At 41.6% G+C, this 19,424-nt stretch overlaps 1 protein-coding gene across 1 annotated transcript in view; it reads right to left on the bottom strand.

Moving 5' to 3' along the window:
• Positions 1-4,862: 4,862 nt before the first annotated feature.
• DTD1 (D-aminoacyl-tRNA deacylase 1) overlaps positions 4,863-19,424 on the bottom strand; it is a 177,206-nt gene continuing 162,644 nt past the window's right edge. The window contains exon 5 of the mRNA XM_079123965.1: positions 4,863-5,035. Coding sequence (XP_078980091.1) covers positions 4,883-5,035 — 153 coding nt within the window. The 3' untranslated portion in view covers positions 4,863-4,882. The remainder of the gene's footprint in view (positions 5,036-19,424) is intronic.

A 19,424-nucleotide genomic window follows, 5' to 3' on the forward strand; every position in this document is an offset into this window, starting at 1 on the left:
AATTCAGCAAATAAAAATGATCATTAAAAAATCCCAGGCTGGGGAGATAGCTCAGTTGGCAGAGTGCTTGCCTTGCAAGCACAAGGCCCTGGGTTCGATCCCCAGCACCGCAAAAAAAAAAAAAAAATCCCAATTAGAGCCACGGTCCGCTCAGAGGTAGAGCACTTGACCAGCATGCACAAGACCCTGGATTTAATTCCCGCCATCACACACACACACACACACACACCCACACACACACCCCAAATAGTATCTTCTGATATCATCAATAAATATAATACCCCTAAAAATCAAATAAGCAAAAAACCACAAAACTGGCTTCTACAAAAAAATAGCAAATGGCACAAAAAAGAAGACAGTTCACAGATATTGAAAATAAGATTGTCAAAATAAACAATTCAGTAGAAAGGGCGGGAGATAAAATTTACTAACTGTCCCTGGATGAAAATGCAAATATAAAAAGACATGAAAAATATTGAGAAAGTTTATAACAAAGGGCCAATGTAATATTATCAATTGATCTCCAGGCATTGCAGAAAAAAGGAGAAGAGAAAAATAAATGGAGGTGTGAAAACAGTAATAATAGTAATAACAATAACAACAACAACACAAGAAAACGTATCAGAGCTGAAGAAAGACCAAAAAATTTAAATTCAAGAAAGCTTAGGGGGCTGGGGTTATAGCTCAGTGGTAGAACACTTGCCTCAAACATGGGAGGCACTGGGTTCGATCCTCAGCACCACACAAAAATAATGTAAAGGTATTGTGTTCAATTAAAAAATATTTTTAAAAGAAGTTTCTTTTTAGAAAAGAAACCTTAGATTACTAAACAGGACAAAAACTGGATATATCCTCATGAAATCTGAGGACACAAAAGATCAAAACACAGGATCCAGAAAGAGAAAAGAAAGGTTCCCAACCAAAGGATGAGAATGAGATCGAAAACATCCTCACAGAAGCACCAGTTTAAGAATCAAGGCCTTCAGAATGCTGATGAAAAGGATTTTGAACCCAGAATTTGATATTCATCCAAACTATATAGACATTTTCAAATATACTTTTTTTTATAAAAACTAGAATACTTAATTTCTGAATTCTTCTTGGGAAAAAAAACCACTTGGAGATGGATTTTAGCATTAAAAAAAAGAAGAAGAAGAAGAAGAAAAAAAAAGCCCAAGAAAGACAAAGACAGGGAAAGGGTCCAGAAAGCAGACCTAGTCCAGGAATACAGGAAGGGGAAGCCTCCAGATTAAATGAGCAACAGCAGGCCCAGGAAGCCAGCTGAGACAGGGACCAAAGTCTGAGCCCTCAGGGAAGGAAACCAGAGCTGTGGGGTAGGAAGCATGATGGCCAAGGAGGGAAACTACAGAATATGGCAATGGTACCTGCTAAGAAGAACATTCATCTGCCTGTTCTCTTAAAGTCTGTATAGATAGTTCCCCATTTTTCTTACCCCAGACACAATTTCTACTCCATCAAAGCTAGTTATAACTATGTGATCAGATTCCCCTTCTATGTGACAGGCAAGGTTCTGCATGGTACCCCTGCATCAAGCACCAGCACAGAGTCATCTAAGAATGACCTGATCCTGGTCACAGCACCTGGTTACAGGGACTACAATGCCTGTCAGACCACTGAGGAACAGTGGGTTACTGTCCATGAAGTCACTAGGGGCTTTTGGGAAAGGAAGTTCCTGGCATTTTCTCCCTCTGGAGCAATCTCAGCAAAGAGGAGAGGGTACTGGGTAAAGAGAGCCCATCATAGGTGCTCTTATTTAAAATCCTGTTTACATGTGGAAAAGGACTAAGTCTTCGAGAGCTTCCTCCCAAGTAACAAGTAGGGTGTGAGAAAGTGAGGCCTTAATCCAGGTCTTTTCCTCATGTCACCCTGAGTGTCTGTGCAGGGCCCAGGCTAGGGATGGAGGACTGAGAATGGGTCAGTAGGAGGAACAATGAGGACACAGAAGTGGAGGATGTGGAAGAAGGAGTCCAAGGTGACAGCAAGGCTCAAGGTGGGGGAGCAGCAGGCTGTCGGGAACATGGTGAGGGACAGCTTGGGGGTTTTTACATGATGTCCCTGAGATCTGCACTACTTATCCCAGTGTGACTTTTCTGGCCTGCCTCTGACCCAGATCTTTATTCCACATCATTTGCCAAATGAGTCAATTGGACTCAACAACTGCCAGTCTAGGAAATGGGGGAAAGAAACTTAAAACAGGAAGATAACCCCAAATAAGGATTCAATTGCCACCCAAAATTAAAACTTAGGAAAGAGAAGATTATGGAGACAGTGAGAAGAGTAAGTGAGGGAACACCAGTCAGTGGTAAATTACTATGGAACTTGGCAACAGAAGCTAAACCTTTCTTGCTTTAAAAAGATTATTCATCCCTCTCTGTCTTATCCCAAGGACCAATGAAAGGGTCTCTCCCCTTTCAGCATTTCTGCTCATCTCCTTGGTCTGTTTTGAAGGACATACAAATGGATGTTCAGTATGAAATCTAAGTGAATAAGAAGCTGTCTAAACACTTATTATGTAGCAGATTAAAATGACTAAAGACAAATTTCTCCTGTCAACAATGATAAGGTTACACAATAAGATTTTAAAGTGGACCTCAGGCATTGTACTATATTAGCTTCTATGTAAAATGAGCAACTCTAAATCTTTAAATCAACCAGGAATGAGTTCAGTTCCTATTTAGAATCATCAGTTCACTTTATGCATTTTATCTGATAGATAAATCAGCAATTTGAAAGACCTACAAAATAGGTGAGTCTTTAAAAACAGAAGCCAAGGCAAGTACACTGAACATTCACTTGCACAGTGAATATACACTGAAAGCCCATATCATCCCAGGCACTGGGGCAAGCCTAGTGCCAATAGTGACTAGGTGTATGTCTATGTCCTACACCTAGTAGGACAGCTGCTCCATCCTAGCTGCTGTCCTGTGCAAGGCCAGGTAACTCCTCCAGTGCATTCAGCTCACATGGGGCAACAGAACCAAGGACCTTGAAGTTGTCACCCTCCTTCCCTGCTCTACTGCCCCAACCTACCTACAGAGTGTATACAAGGAAGTAAAGCTATAAAGCAAAATTCTACCACTGAAAAAGTCTAAAAAGCTTTTTAAAATTTTGTCAGGATCTAGCAAAGGACATAATGGATTGGAAGGCAGTAACCTATTTGGAGACCATTCATATTATTTTTTAAAGACATTCACTGTCTTATCAGGGCACTTGTTGGTACATCTCATTCATCAGGAATTCATTAAACCAAGTATGTTAGGTAACCTAGTCTCTCTCTACATGAGCTTCCTGCACTTCCTGCCAGGAGGGTCCCATGGCTGTTCTGCTGCCATCATGTAAAAACCCCCAAGCTGTCCCTCACCATGTTCCCGACAGCCTGCTGCTCCCCCACCTTGAGCCTTGCTGTCACCTTGGACTCCTTCTTCCACATCCTCCACTTCTGTGTCCTCATTGTTCCTCCTACTGACCCATTCTCAGTCCTCCATCCCTAGCCTGGGCCCTGCACAGACACTCAGGGTGACATGAGGAAAAGACCTGGATTAAGGCCTCACTTTCTCACACCCTACTTGTTACTTGGGAGGAAGCTCTCGAAGACTTAGTCCTTTTCCACATGTAAACAGGATTTTAAATAAGAGCACCTATGATGGGCTCTCTTTACCCAGTACCCTCTCCTCTTTGCTGAGATTGCTCCAGAGGGAGAAAATGCCAGGAACTTCCTTTCCCAAAAGCCCCTAGTGACTTCATGGACAGTAACCCAGCTATCCCTAAGAGAACATGAAAGGAAGAATGCTGTACACAGTCAGAAATGTCTCTTCTTCTTAATAAAAATAAAATGAGAGAAACACCAACCCTCTAACCTGCCTTGACACAGTGTATAGAGTGCATGCATAGTGCTATGGAAGCCATTTTGCAACTTGAGGACGCCAAGAGAATGATGGAGAAGCTGCCTGATGCTTACACATTGATTATCTCAAATATTTTGTTTTAGTGACAGAAACTGATACATTTTCTCTTCTCTTCTAGGCAACTGTTCTCTCCCCTTGCCCTTCATCTCCTAGTTCTATTGTCCTTCGAGGTCTTGTTCCAGAGATCTCTCCACCCCATACCACAGTCACATCACTGCAACAAGGCACCATGCTGTGGTGTAACAATTTCCATCCTTCTCCCTGAATTTGTGAACTCCATAAGGACAGCCCCTGGGTCCCTCATATCTGTACCCCCAGTGTTTGGTGTAGTGTCTGGCAAATAAGAAGCTCTGATAATATATTTAAGGGAAGGAACTGAAGCAGAGGTCATCAGATTTCTGGATCACATTTCAGAGGCCTGTGATCTTCAGGCAGGAGGTGGCTTATAAGACCACCATGAACCGCAATATAGATCTGGGCATGGAAATGATGAAGAAATAACAGTAAATTGGCAATGCCATGCAGGACAGAGTGACTGTTAGCAGAACAAGAAGAAGGAAACCACAAGAGGAGACAGCTGCTAAGAACAGTGGCCTCCACTGAGCTGCTGGGAGCAAGACTGGCGTTGGTGGCAGGATGGTGGGAGCATGTGCACAGCCACTGTCTGCATCAGGCATCTGCAGGTGCTCTACCCACACTCATGTGGCAGCAGGCGTGGCCAACATTGGCAATGGAGGAGGAGGCACACACACCTGTCCGCTGCCCTCCAGCTTCTCAATGAACACACAACTTTACTTGCCAGCATCTGTCTCCATCCTGGAAGACAGCACGTTCAAGGAGGCTATGGAAAATGTCCTCAGCAGCCATTTCATCCTCTATTCATTACTGCCCCAAAATTTGGGAGGGCAAAGCTATGCAGGCGGAGAACACCTACCTAAGTCCTCTGCCTTCAGGGGTTATGGCTCCCGCTCGGAGGACACATCACCCTCTGCCCCGCTGCTGGCGCTGCGGTCTTCTTTTCGGGGGGCATTTCGCTCTTTGCTTGATTCAGAAGGGCCCTTGGCTCTGGTCTTCTCTTTCCTCTGCTGCTGTTTCTCAAGCTTTGACAGCTGATTAAAAAACAAAAAAGAAAGAAAAATAGTTTACAAATGTGAATGTGTTCCTGGATATCCAAGGCAGCCGTTACTTCCAGGTGGAAAGCATTGAGAAAGCTTTTGTCTGGTACCTGGCATGCCACAGCGGTTCAGATATGCCAGTGTAGATGAAATACTGATCAGAAGGGCCCCTGAATCATTAACACAGATGAGCCACAGGTGTGATCCTCCCCAGACTTCTCCCCATCCATGATTTAACTTGGCATGTGGGATGTGGGGATGGCAACAGGCTCCTTCCCCAGGCTCAGAAGAACTCTATAAGTGACAAAGCCCTGTCACTGCTTTCTTCAAGAATAAGCGCTATATTCTCACCAAGTTGTCATCTCACTTACTGTTTTCTAAAGAGTGTTCAAAATACTCCACTATTTGCTGATGATAACACAGAATTCTGTGACAAAAAGTACACTAAGCACATTGAACATCATCTCTGTTACCAGTTTGTTCTGTGAGGTTGAGGCCTGACTCATCCAGCTGGAGGGCTCCTAGCAGGCCTGTGGTGGCTGCATGCAGGCAGATGGCCATGGAGCCTCCTCAGCTTCCTACTGGACAGTTGGGGGGCATGCTTCTGACATCTAACCCCAGTGGAACCTGGGCCCACTTCTCTGGATAGTTACCCAGTGGGTTCAAATAAACCACAGACTAGACGGTGGAAAGAAACTTAGATCAGCTCACATTCTGAGCAATAGCACGGCCACTCCAGAAAGCCCCACTGAGAAGTTTGTTTGAGAAGACTGGTCAAGTTTTGGTCCATGGAATTTTCTTGGACCAAAAAAGGCATATGTAACAAAGTCTGAGAGACACTAACACCCAGTTCCATCTGCCTTCCAGACCATGTCTGCAAACATTTTCTTGATCACAAGAAAAAAAGGAAACTTAAGGAAGGGCTGAGGGCCCTCCCTGCTGGTTCCTGCCCCACACCCAAAGATACAAAAAAGAATCACTACACAAACTTCCAAATCATTTCTTCTGTTATGGACAGATTTTGAGTTAAACCTTAGATAGATGAACAATTAGTAGCTCTCAGTTTGGTCCATAAAACCAAATCTGTTAATGATTGGCTTACATAAATATTACCCTTCCTTTCCCCCATTGGCCTGGAAGCTGCAGTAAATAGCCAGGCTGCTTAATATATTAGATTTTGTGATGGAGACATCACTTCACCTTTGACCCAGTAACTCTTCTCCCAGGTAACTACCCTCAATAAATTTCTCCTCTTATGCACATGAAGGCTCATAAGAACATGAACTATAGGTTGCCTGTATTAGCTAAAACCTAGAAACATCCCAAATGCCTATTCAATAGGAGGACAGGAGGACAGATAAATATAATATGGTATAGTCACATAAAGCAATACTGTAGAGTATCAAAGTACTCTAATGTATCAAAATAGATGTCTTTAAAACCATGCTGTTTAAAAAAATTAAATTTCAGAAGGTTATTTTCCATGGGATTCCACTTACACAAAACACTACACATTGCTAGCGAGCTCATGCAAATGCAATGTGAATTGGAGAATGCCAACTTCACTGCACTAGTTAACTTGGGAGGGTGGAATGGAATGTGGTGGCATGAATATACATAGACTTCAACTCTGTCAACTTTTACTTCTGTGTGAACAAAACCAGATCTAGAGCTGGGCTCCTCACTAGGGTCATTCCATAAGCTATTTGCACAGGACACCTGGACCAATGATGAGAAGATGCTTGGGTAGGATGTAACTCAACACATGCCTTCCTTTGTTGACAAAGCCTCCCTGTAGCAAATATCCCCTTCTAAATTGTGAGCTTAGTGGTGTGGCTGACTTCATTCTGGCACAAGCTCTTTCTCACCACATTCTGGTTAAAAATACTTCATGTACTAGTCCTGTACATAGGAATGATCTGGAGCAATGATGACAAAAGTGTATATTTTTAAAATTTGGGAATTGGCTATTATAGAGCTCCTTTCGGTGTTTTTTCTCTGTAGTGATACTTTTCCACAGACAAATATTTTTCTCTGTACTATTCTGCCACAGATTAGGAAGGGAATTTCCTCAACTAAGAATGCCTTTTATTACTCTTCTATTGTTGGAATTTGTTCTTTTATGAAATGATGAGGATAGATCGGGTTCCCTCTGCTTTGTTCTCATTCTTAAAAAATGACCTGGATTGCCCAGTGTGAACATACCTGACACTACAGAACTATACACTAAAACAGGTTTAAGATGGCAAATTTCCATATGTATTTTACTGTAATTTAAAAAAATTTAACAATGTTGGAAAAAACAGAAGTTAACAATTGAGCCGGGCTGCCTGACCCCCAAGCCGCGGTCGGACGCTGAGGGACACTGCACTTGGCTCTGTGCTGACTCAGCACACCCTTGCTGGGGCTCCCCAGCTTCATGGAGGCTGGTGCAGGAATTTCGAATTATTCCTGAGGGCGTGGCCATCATCATCAGAAGGGCGGCTCCCTTCCTGAGACACCTACAGGAGACTTGGAGGCCCTTTGACAGGACCCAGAAATCAAGAAGAGGAGGTATTGAGAGACTTGAGACCAACTCAGAGCCACCGGGTGAGTCTCTCCCACTGGTCGGGCTCCCTGGACGTGTCAGTAGTCCCGGAATGCAGGGAACTTTGTGGAGTAGAGTTGCCCAGTGAGACTCCCCCACTGGAGCTGTGAACCCAGAGAACCAGGAGCACTGTAGCGAAGGACCGCCCGGCAAGAGGCTTTGGTGCAGAATGAGGGTCCCAGGCCTGGGCAGTAAGTCCAGTCCCCAGGGAACATCATAGAGGAGGGCTGCTCAGCAACAGTCTCAATCGCAGGACACGGCTCCCTGGCCCAGGAGGTAGGTTCAGACCCCTGGGAACATCTCAGAGGAGGGTTGACCAGCCAGGTAGTAGTTCTAGACTGAAGGGAACATCTTGGAGGATAGCTGCCCAGTGAGACGTCCCCACCGCGTGAGGCTTTCCCACCAGGGTGGTAGAACCAGAGACCAGACCAGACATGCCCCAGCCCGCAGTCTAGACCCCTTTTGATGGACCATCGGTCAACAAGTGGAGGCGCCTCTTCCCACCAGCAGGAAATATATCCCACCTGAAGGCCACCACCCCTAGAGGGGCAGCTTCCTTGTGGATCACTGCATTATCAAGTTCCTCCAAGACTTCAGGCTACTGAAGGCTAGGAGGCAAGTTATTGGAAATCTGTAGGGACACGATAAGTCAATAGAGTTTCACTACTAGAGGGGAAGATACATGACCAATATGAGAAAACAAGGGAAGAAACGTCCCAAATAAACCTAGATGCTACATCAATAAAATCCAATGACAGTATGGCAGAAGAAATGTCAGAAAGGGAGTTCAGAATGTACATAATTAAAATGATCAGAAAAGCAAACGATGAGATGAAAGAGCAAATGCAGGCTTTGAATGATCGCACCACTCAACAGTTAAAAGAGCAAATGTGGGAAGCAAGAGATCATTTCAATAAAGAGCTAGAGATAATGAAAAAAAAAACAGACAGAAATCCTTGAAATGAAGTAAACAATAAACCAAATTAAAAACTCCACAGAAAGTATAACCAATAGGATAGAACACCTGGAAGACAGAACCTCAGACATTGAAGACAAAATATTTAATCCTGAAAACAAAATTGACCAAACAGAGGAGATGGTAAGAAATCACCAACAGAATCCACAAGAATTATAGGATATCATGAAAAGGCCAAATTTAAGAATTATTGGGATTGAGGAAGGCTTAGAGAAACAAACCAAAGGAATGAACAATATCAATGAAATAATATCGGAAATAATTCAATGAAATAATATTGGAAAATTTCCCAAATCTGAAGAATGAAATGGAAAACCAGGTACAAGAGGCTTATAGGATTCCAAATATACAAAATTACAACAGACCCACACCAAGGCACATTATAATGAAAATACCTAACATACAAAATAAAGACAGATTTTTAAAGGCTGCGAGAGAAAAGAATCAAATTACATTCAGGGTAAACCAATACAGATATCAGCAGATTTTTCAATCCAGACCCTTAAAGCTAGAAGGGCCTGGAACAACATTTTTCAAGCCCTGAAAGAAAACAGATGCCAACCAAGAATCTTATACCCAGCAAAACTTACCTTCAGATTTGACAATGAAATAAAATACTTCCATGATAAACAAAAGCTAAAAGAATTTACAAAAAGAAAGCCGGCACTACAGAACATTCTCAGCAAAATATTCCATGTGGAAGAGATGAAATACAATGATGTAAATCAGCAATTGGAGGAACTAGCCTAAAGGAATAGCCAAATAAAGGAGAAACCAAGTCGTGTCAAAAAAAAAATGAGTCAAATGACTGGGAATACAAATCAAATCTCAATAATAACTCTGAATGTTAATGACCTGAACTCATCATCAAAAGACATAGACTGACAGATTGGATTAAAAAGAAAAGTCCAACAATATGCTGCCTACAAGAGACTCATATCATAGAAAGAGATACCCACAGACTAAAGGTAAAAGGATGGGAAAAAAACATACCATGCACATGGACACAGCAAAAAAGCTGGAGTATCCATCCTCATATCAGATAATGTGGACTTCAAGCCAAAGTTAGTCAGAAGAGATAAAGAAGGACATTACATACTGCTAAAGGGAAGCATAAATCAGCAATATACAACAATCTTAAATATCTATGCCCCAAACATTGGCTCATCCATGTACGTCAAACAAATCCTTCTCAATTCCAGAAATCAAATAGACCACAACACAATAATACTAGGTGATTTTAACACACCTCTCTCACCACTGGAGAGATCTTCCAAACAAAAATTGAATAAAGAAACCATAGATCTCAATAACACAATCAATAATTTAGACTTAACTGACTTATATAGAATATACCATCCAACAAAGAGCGAATACACTTTCTTCTCAGCAGCACATGGATCCTTCTCTAAAATAGACCATATTCTGTGCCACAAAGCTAACATTAGCAAATACAAGAAGATAGAGATACTACCTTGTATTCTATCAGATCATAATGATTGAAATTAGAAATAAATCGACAGAATAAAAAACAGAAACTACTCCAACACCTGGAAATTAAATAATATGCTATTGTATGATGAATGGATAACAGAAGACATCAGGAGGGAAATTAAAAAAAATTCTTAGAGGTAAACAAGAACAAAGATACATCATATCAGAATCAACAAATAAACGATAGAGCACTAATTTCAGATAGAGCACTAATTTCCAGAATCTATAAAGAATTCAAAAAACTCTACACCAAGAATACAAATAATCCAATCAACAAATGGGCTAAGGAAATGAACAGACACTTCACAGAAGAAGATCTACAAGCAATCAACAAACATATGAAAAAAATGTTCAACATCTCTAGTAATAAGAGAAATGCAAATCAAAACCACCCTAAGATTCCATGTCACCCCAATTAGAATGGCGATTATCAAGAACACAAGCAACAATAGGTGTTGGCGAGGATGTGGGGGAAAAGGTACACTCATACATTGCTGGTGGGGCTGCAAATTAGCGCAGCCACTCTGGAAAGCAGTATGGAGATTCCTCCGCAAGCTTGGAATGGAACCACCATTTGACCCAGCTATCCACTCCTTGGCCTATACCCAAAGGACTTAAAATCAGCATACTACAGAGATACAGCCACATCAATGTTCATAGCTGCTCAAATCACTATAGCCAGATTGTGGAACACCTAGATGCCCTTCAGTTGATGAATGGATAAAGAAACTGTGGCATATATATACAATGGAATATTACTCTGCCATGAAGAATGATAAAATTATGGCATTTTGCAGGCAAATGGATGAAATTGGAGAATATCATGCTAAGTGAGATACCAATCTCAAAAAACTAAAGGACAAATGATCTCGCTGATAAGCAGATGAGGACATATAATGGGGGGTAGAAGGGTTAGTGTTAGGGTTAGGGTTAGGTTTAGGGTAGGGATAAGGAGGGTGGTAAGAATGGCGGAAGGAAGGACTGTATAGAGGGAAAAGAGGGTGGGAGGGGTGGGGGGAAGGGAAAAAATAACAGAATGAATCAAACAATATTGCCCTATGTAAGTTTATGATTTTAATTAAAAAATAATAAATAATAAAAAAAATAAAATAATAAAAGTAAAAATTGCTAAAGTCATTTAAAAAAACAAAAAAATAAAAAAACAAAACTCAAACTTCCAAAGGCCAGCTCTGGGAACACAGACACCAGTGAATGTCCTAGGGTCAGCTTGCACCTCTAGGGTAGAGCAAGGGAAAGTGGAGGTCAAAGAGAGGAGAAAATGGAATATCCAGGTCCAACCTCTCAGTTCATGAGTAAGCCTCCAAGAAAATAAGGGACTTTCTAATTATGATATTCAAGCTCTAATTGCATGATACAAGAATAAACTAGTTGAACATACATGTTATAATGCTCTACCCCAGAGCCTGCAAAGTTAGAGGCCTCAGACAGGTATCAAAATGAATACAGTATTTATGAGTAAGGCAATAGGGCATGGCGGAGTATGAGGCTACACTGGAGAGGATATGTCGCAACAAAGGACATTCACACTTTCTTTTAGACATTACCTGGACAAATATAACATTAATAGGATAGATGTGGGTCACCTGCCAGGGACCCCACTTTGCACTTCTATTATGTGATCGTATTTGCTAACATCCGATGTGTGCTCATCAACATCCCATGGAGAAGCCAGAGTCAAGTGCGCCTCCCTTCTAACCTCTTCTCCCTCCCTGCTGGCATGATCAGCCTCCTGCTTCAGAGGTGATAACATCCAACCTGCCTGTTACATGGTGTGCGACACAAATCACAACAAACAGGACCTGAGAGGTTGTAGTGGGGCTTCAGAGAAAGGCATTTCTCCCTGATACAGGTGCAAGGAGACCCTGCCTGCCTTCCTGTCTTGGCCACATTCAAGCGAGGACCAGGAGCTTTGGAATAATATAGTTCTCAGAATGAGAAGGGGCACCCAGAGGACCCTTAAGCCTCTGGAGAGTCCTAGCAGAGCCAAGTTAGATGAATCCGCTTCCCTGGTAAAGGAAGCAATCATATGTTTAAGCCACACTCACATAGGTTTGTGGTACTTGTAGCCAAAAGCAAAACCTCACATCACATGCCCATTGAACTAAAATGACGAAGATGGTGTTCAGCAAGGTTCTGTGGCTTCATAAGGATTTTGTAGCATGTGAGTAACTCAGCATGTGAGATGGACCAAATCCAAGGCTTCTAGACATCAAACCCCATATTCTTTCCAAGAAGCCAGGTGATATCTCTCCCTTAATCTATTAACTTTATTTAACAGATACTTACTAGGCATCACTCACATGCCAAGGACATAGCAGAGAATCAAGCAGAGACCCTGCCTTCCTAGGGGCTGACTGTTCACTAGAAAAATAAATGGCAATCCCCACTTAGAAGCCAGACCCTGTTCTATGTACTTGAAGTGTATTAAGGATGCAGTTACAATTCCCATCTTAAGTGGAAAAACCTGTGGGTGCTGGAAACCCTAACCATGCTTCCTGGGATACACACCTCAATGTCAGGCACAACCTGGCAGAGGGCAGAGGCAGTACAGAGCGTCTGATCAGAAAATGACAAGCAGAGATGACTGCAGACAACAAAGTCAAGGGCCATACAGGAAGAGGCTGAGTGTGGGGCAAGCCAGGAAAAAAGGGGTGAAGGAGAGGGATAGAGGTAAGGGACACCACAGGCAGGTGCTGACACAGGGGCACAAGTCCCCCCATTCACTAAGACAACCATAGAATCATGATTTGCACAGTGCAACACATACAAAACACTGGGTAAGTGAGTGAGGAATGAATGAACAGGCTGGTTTTGTTTGGAAGAGCAAATCAAGGGATGATCTCAGAGGGAAGGGTGGCTTGGACTTTTGCTTATCGGCAGAGTGGTTAAATAGCTATTCGCTCACACACAGAAAGAACTGTGGAACCCCACCCAGCAGTGGGTATGCAGGTCAGAACTGACAGATGAAGACCTTGACAGTTGGTGTGTCTGTCTCTGAAGGGAACAGCAGTGCACTGGGAAGAGGAAAGCAGAAACTATGGGGCAGGACTTGGATGGCCCTGCCTCCACAGACGGCATGCCAGGCACAGTACGGATGAAGTATGGCTGCGAATTGTGCGTGTTCCGAGATGTGCAAAGCACCAAATAAACAGGAAATTGTTGTTATCCGCCCCTGTATTTCACCCACACAATACCATCCCAGAAACATCTTTAAAACTGATCCCTTCACATCGAGAGGTGATCCAGCATGACAATCACAGAAAATTTGAACGAGTAACTCCAGGCTTTTGTGAACACTAATAAGCCACAAGAAACTTCTCAATGAATAAATCAGAGAGCTCAGCCCTTCTCATGTGGTCAGACTCGGGGTTCCCAAGATTCCACCCATTCCAGAAGATCTGACAAGGTTTGAACTCTGCAACCAAATAACACCCATCCAGGCTGGAAGAAATCAAATGGAGCCAGCAGAAAGAAACCAGGTCTGTAGTACCTTGTGGAAGAAAAAGTAGGCCCACCTCTCCATCATGTTGGCTTAGGAACCAAATTCCTCAACAAGACTCCTAGAGTGCAAGAAGTAAATCAAGAATCAATAAATGGGATGGAATCGAACTAAAAAACTTTCTCACAGCAAAGGAAACAATCAAGAACATAAAGAGAGAGCCTATATAATGGGACAAAGTCTTTGCCATCTGCACCTCAGAGCATTAATCTCCAGAATATATAAAGAACCCAAAAAAGTTAACACCAAAAAAACAAATAACCCAATCAAAAAATGAGGTTAAGGAACTGAACAGGCACTTCACAGAAGAAGAAATACAACTGATCAACAAACACATGAAAAAAATGTTCATTATCTCTTGCAATTAGAGAAATACAAATCAAAACTAATCTAAGATTTCATCTTACTCTAGTCAGAATGGCAATTATCAAGAATACAAGCAATAATAAATTATTATGTGAGGAAAAAGGTACCACTCATACATTGCTGGAGGGACTGAAGATTGATGCAACCACCATGAAAACAATATGGAGGTTCCTCAGAAAATTTGAAATGGAACCACCATTTGACCCAGCTATCCCACTTCTTGGTTTATACCCAAAGGACTTAAAAATCAGCATACTACAATGACACAGCCACATCAATGTTTATAGCAGCTCAATTCACAATAGCTAAACTATGAACCAACCTAGATGCCCTTCAACAGATGAATGGATAAAGAAAATGTGGTACATATACACAATGAAATATTACTCAGCCTTAAAAAAGAATGAAATTGTGGCATTTGTAAGTAAATGGATGGAAGTAGAGAATATCATGCTAAGTGAAATAAACCAATCTCAAAAAACTAAAGGCTGAAAGTCTTCTCTGATAAGCGATGCTGATCCATAGTGGGGGGTGGGTAAGGAAGAATGAAGGAACTTTGAATTATGCAGAGGGGTATGAAGGAAGGGGGTGGTAGGAATGAGAAAAAATAACAAGAAGGATGGAAGAAAGGAAGGAAGGAAGGGAAGGAAAGGAGGGACAGAGGGAAAGGAAATGAAGGAATAAGGAAGGAAAGAAGGAAGGAAGGAAGGAAGGAAGGAAGGAAGGAAGGAAGGAAGGAAGGAAGGAAGGAAGGAAGGAAGGAAGGAAGGAAATACAAGTGACAAAATATGTTGGTGAGAATGTGGGAGAAAAGGTACACTCATACATTGCTGGTGGAGTTGCAAATTGGTGCAACCACTTTGGAAAGTAGTATAAAGATTCCTCAGAAAATCTGGAATGGAACCACCATTTGACCCAGTCATCCCACTCCTTGGCCTATACCCAAAGGACTTAAAATCAGCATACTATAGTGATGCGGCCACATCAATGTTTATAACAGCTCAATTCACAATAGCTGAGCTAAGTGTCCTTCAACAGATGAATGGATAGAGAAACTGTGGTATGTATACACAATGGAATATTACTCAGTCATAAAGAAGAATGAAATTATGGCACTTGCCAGTAAATGGATGGAACTGGAGCCTATCATGTTAAGTGAAACAAGCCAGTCCCCAAAAACCAAAGGTCAAGTATTCTCTCTGATATGCAGATGCTGACTCACAATAAGCTGGCAGGAGATGGGGGATGGAGTGAAAGTTCACCGGACTGGGGGTAGGGGAAATGGGAATAGGAAAGACAACAGAATGATTCAAACACAAAGTTCCTACGTTTATATATGAATACAAAACCAATGTAACTCTATATCATGTACAACCACAAAAATGTGAAATTATACTCCATGTATGTATGATGTCAAAATACATTCTACTGTCATGTATAACTAAAAAGAACAAATTTTAAAAATTTTTAAAAAAGGACCTAGGTCTGCTGTCTCACCATCCTACCTGCCTCTCTGAGGACACCCCAACCTATCAGGCCACTAAGCACTAGAGTCAGCTTTGAAGGGGTTCTAGAAATCTGATTTCTTTGTTAATTATTTCAGAACAAAACAGGTGGCCAACAATCCCTGATGGAAGGATACTCTTAAGAGTAACAGGGTGATAGTGTCTTAAACTTGCTTCCAACACAATTTGGGTGGGGGGTGGGAGCGGAATTTCAGCTTCTCATAGATATCCTGTAGTGCATTTTTGTGATAAATTCCACAAAAGTCAACTTGGGTCCTATCTTTGTCTTATTTAAACCTACAACTTACAAAAAAAAAAAAAAAAAAAAAAAAAAAAAAGGACCCACATACATATAGCTTGAAATTTTAATTTCAAACTCTCAAAAGTACATCTCAAGCTTAGGAAATACATGACCCCATAGATTTTGACAGCCAATTCTTCCCCTTCAGGATTCCAAGAAATCAAGAACAGATATTTCTATTCCCAGATTGTTTTTGAGTACAATGAGGTCAGTGAAGAGAGAGCCCGCCCAAGGCCACATGGAAGCCATGGCCAGGCAGGGAAGAGCGCCAGGGCTCAGGACTCCTGGCCAAACCTCCAGTCGACCTGACTCCTTCTGGAGCAAATGCTCACCTGCAGAGAGGTTCTTGGGGGCTGCCAAGGTCCAGGGCAGCAAACCCCATTCCCATTCTTGCTAGGGTGATGCCATGTACAGCCCTTTTCTTTGAGTTATTTTAATGCTAGTTACTTCCTGCCAGCCTGCTCTGTCCTGCATCTGAGCAAAATCTAATTCAAGAGTGAAGAAAATAACAAAAGAAAAACCCAAGCCCCATGAAGTCAGTACTATGATTTTTATAGACCATAGTATAGATGGAAAAGTTCTGTTCCAACCAACCCCTTGCAGAGATTCCAAGAAAGTCTTATGGTGCAAGTCATAAAGATCAAATGTCTCCTCTAGAGCTACTTTTTAAAAATACCTCAAGGTATTATTACTCTGAGGGTACTAGCCCACACCTGTGGTGCTGCTGATGTCAAGAGCAACACCTGGACCATCAGAATGCTGCAAAGAAAGGACATGCCCAACTAGTCCCTTCAGAAGTAAAGACATAAGTTAAAGCCATAAGGACAAAATGCCCAAATCAATTAGCCTGGCAGCTCATTTCAACATTAGAATTTCTGGGCTGGGGTTGTGGCTCAGTGGTAGAATGCTTGCCTGGCATGTGTGAGGCCCTGGGTTCAATTCTCAGTACCACATATGTATATATAACTAACTAAATAAATAAATGCCCACTGACAACTAAAAAAAAATATTTAAAAATAAAAAGAAAGAAATTTCTCTCCACAATGCTCACGGTCCTTCCTAAATGTCCATCAACTCCAACCACCAGTTAAGTCATTAAAAAAAAAAAAAAAAAAAAAGGCAACTGAAATTTATACTTGGACAATTTGTTTTACTAAGTTGCAGTTTGATATTATTTTATTTATATAATAACTACAATGTGTGCTCATTCTCTAACCCTAGAGATAAACACTGCAAGCCATCATTAGATATATGTGCTATTGAATAATGAATAATTTTAAGGCAATATATAAGTAAAGTATGCTGTAGAAAGCAGAAAAATCAATAATGAAACTCCTTGGATACAGACTGAATTACAGAACTTCAATACACCTTAATTTACTCTGTTAGATCATGGAAGCTTCTGGAAGGCAACTTTCCACCACTACCATGCAGATGAAAGAGTCCAAAAGGGACTAGCACAGCTACTGAAGGAGCCAACTGCCCTTTGTAATGAGCAGAGACATCTTCAGGAATGGATTATTTTGGAAATGCCAGAAACCTGCATACAACCTCTGGGAGAGGATACATCTACCAGTTAGTCTAATGATGTGTCAACCTCATATAGATTCATTTCTGCCTTCAGAATTGGAATATCCCTTGAGCAATGGGAAACCCCTGGGTTCTTGACCTTTTCCCTAATTCTTTCTGCTACAAACAGGCCAGCTGGTACGGTGGGAAAGGAAAAGAGAAGGCAACTCCAATCAGTAAATGATCAGTAAAACTCAGGGAAGACAGAAGTCTCAATCTACCATGACATTTTAACAGAGCTGCAGAAAGTCACCTCCACAGGTTATCTCTAGTTGATTAAGCCATTAAAAAAAAAAAAAACCTGAAATTTATACATGGACAATTTGTTTTATCAAACTGCAGCTTGATATAATTTTATATTATATGATAATTCTGAAAGCTTTTCTGAAAAATGTCTTTGTGTAATGGAAAACCTGACAGAACATTCAAAAAGGATGTTTCCATACACATCACAGAAACTGCCATTATGTCAATTGTCGTGTTGTGTTATTTTTAAATCAACTGGTTGCTTAATAAAAACATTACGAAGCAAAGTGCACACATGGTACCTAATTTTCATACATTATTAACTCTGCTTGAGGTTTTTGTGGGAATTAAAAAAAAAAAAAGTCTAGCAAATAGGCATCTGTCCCCATCTGAAATTCAGCAAGCTAATTTTATATTCTAATTCCCCATTGTTTACAAAAACCCTCTCAGGCATGCAAAAATAAGAAGAGGGGGCAGTTCCGTTGCCTTTCTATTATTCTTACTTAGCTAAGTCTCCTTTTGTTTAATCCTTGATTGTACAGGCATACAATGAAATGACTCCAGCCTTCAACACCAAGTGCTTGCTTGTTGCAGGCCACAGTGGGATGTGGGAGAGGTTGGGGTCAGCCCAGGGGTGTTTCTCTATTGGTGCAACTACCATCAAGTCCTCTGAGTTAGTGACCTGCACTGCACACTGTCAGAGTTCCTGCCAGTCCAAAGGTCACCTGCTGCTTCCATGAAGGACCCTACAAGACTTCAACCACCTACTTGGAGCACTTGCCCTCTGCATAAGGCACCATCTGGCCACAGGAGGGTGCAAGGCCTGAGCACAGTGCAGGCCAGAAGCAGCAGTAAACTAATGCCTCTGAAGGGCCAACTCTGAGACGTGTACTACATTGTCTCCAGAGGGCACCTAGGGATCATTCATGCACCCTTTTAGGCTTCCTTCTCCCTGGTTCCCTTTCTAACTCTCACCATGGTCTGGGAAGACTTCCTAAACATAAACTACCTGTATCTAAATGCTTTCACTTTCAAGAGCAGGAGGACAAATGTGTTGAAATAAACCACATCTTCCTATAATTATTAATTATTCATAACTTGTTTGTTATCTGGCCCTCTGTCAACCAAAATCCATTATGCATCTGGACACTGGAGGGACACAGTGGATACTCAGGATTACTGCCCTCCCTTGCAAAGCAGTGAAAAATGCTATAACCTACAGAGACTACTGTGCAAATTTGACTATAATCTTGTGGCACTTATTATATATGCTTAATTCTTTGAAAACTGGTAATGCGCATACAAGGTAAACTACACATTCTGGAAGCCAGGATTTTTTACTACGTTGCACTCATTCCCTAACCCTATTGGGAACAAGGTATTGACTGTACTTCTCAAACTGCTAATATGGAAGTTGCCCTTTCTTCACCACACCTGTGGCCTGGGTTTTTCCTTCAATGAGGACTAATCATAAAACTGAAAGACTACTGAAAGAGAAGGAACTGTTTCCCCTCCACCTACAGAGAAGCAATGGCTATGGCTTATGGGAGATCAAGAGTCACATCCTTCCACTACATACCACCGCTGGCCTGTGAGCATTTCCCATTTTTTAGGCCATAGACTATTTCAAGGAAAAAGTAATAAGGAACTATTTAGTCAAAATCTACTTTAGACTTTAGTCAGCATCTGTCACACTGATGGCATATGTCTGGTTAATAACCATGAACTGTAGTAAAGTTTAAGGAGAAACTTGAACAATTTCAGTTTTAGTATTTCAATGCATAATTGGTAACAGAAAACTATTCATGAGCATTTTAAA

Source organism: Sciurus vulgaris, assembly GCF_902686455.1.
Source record: "Sciurus vulgaris genome assembly, chromosome: 2".
In the NCBI taxonomy this organism is placed as follows: domain Eukaryota; kingdom Metazoa; phylum Chordata; class Mammalia; order Rodentia; family Sciuridae; genus Sciurus; species Sciurus vulgaris.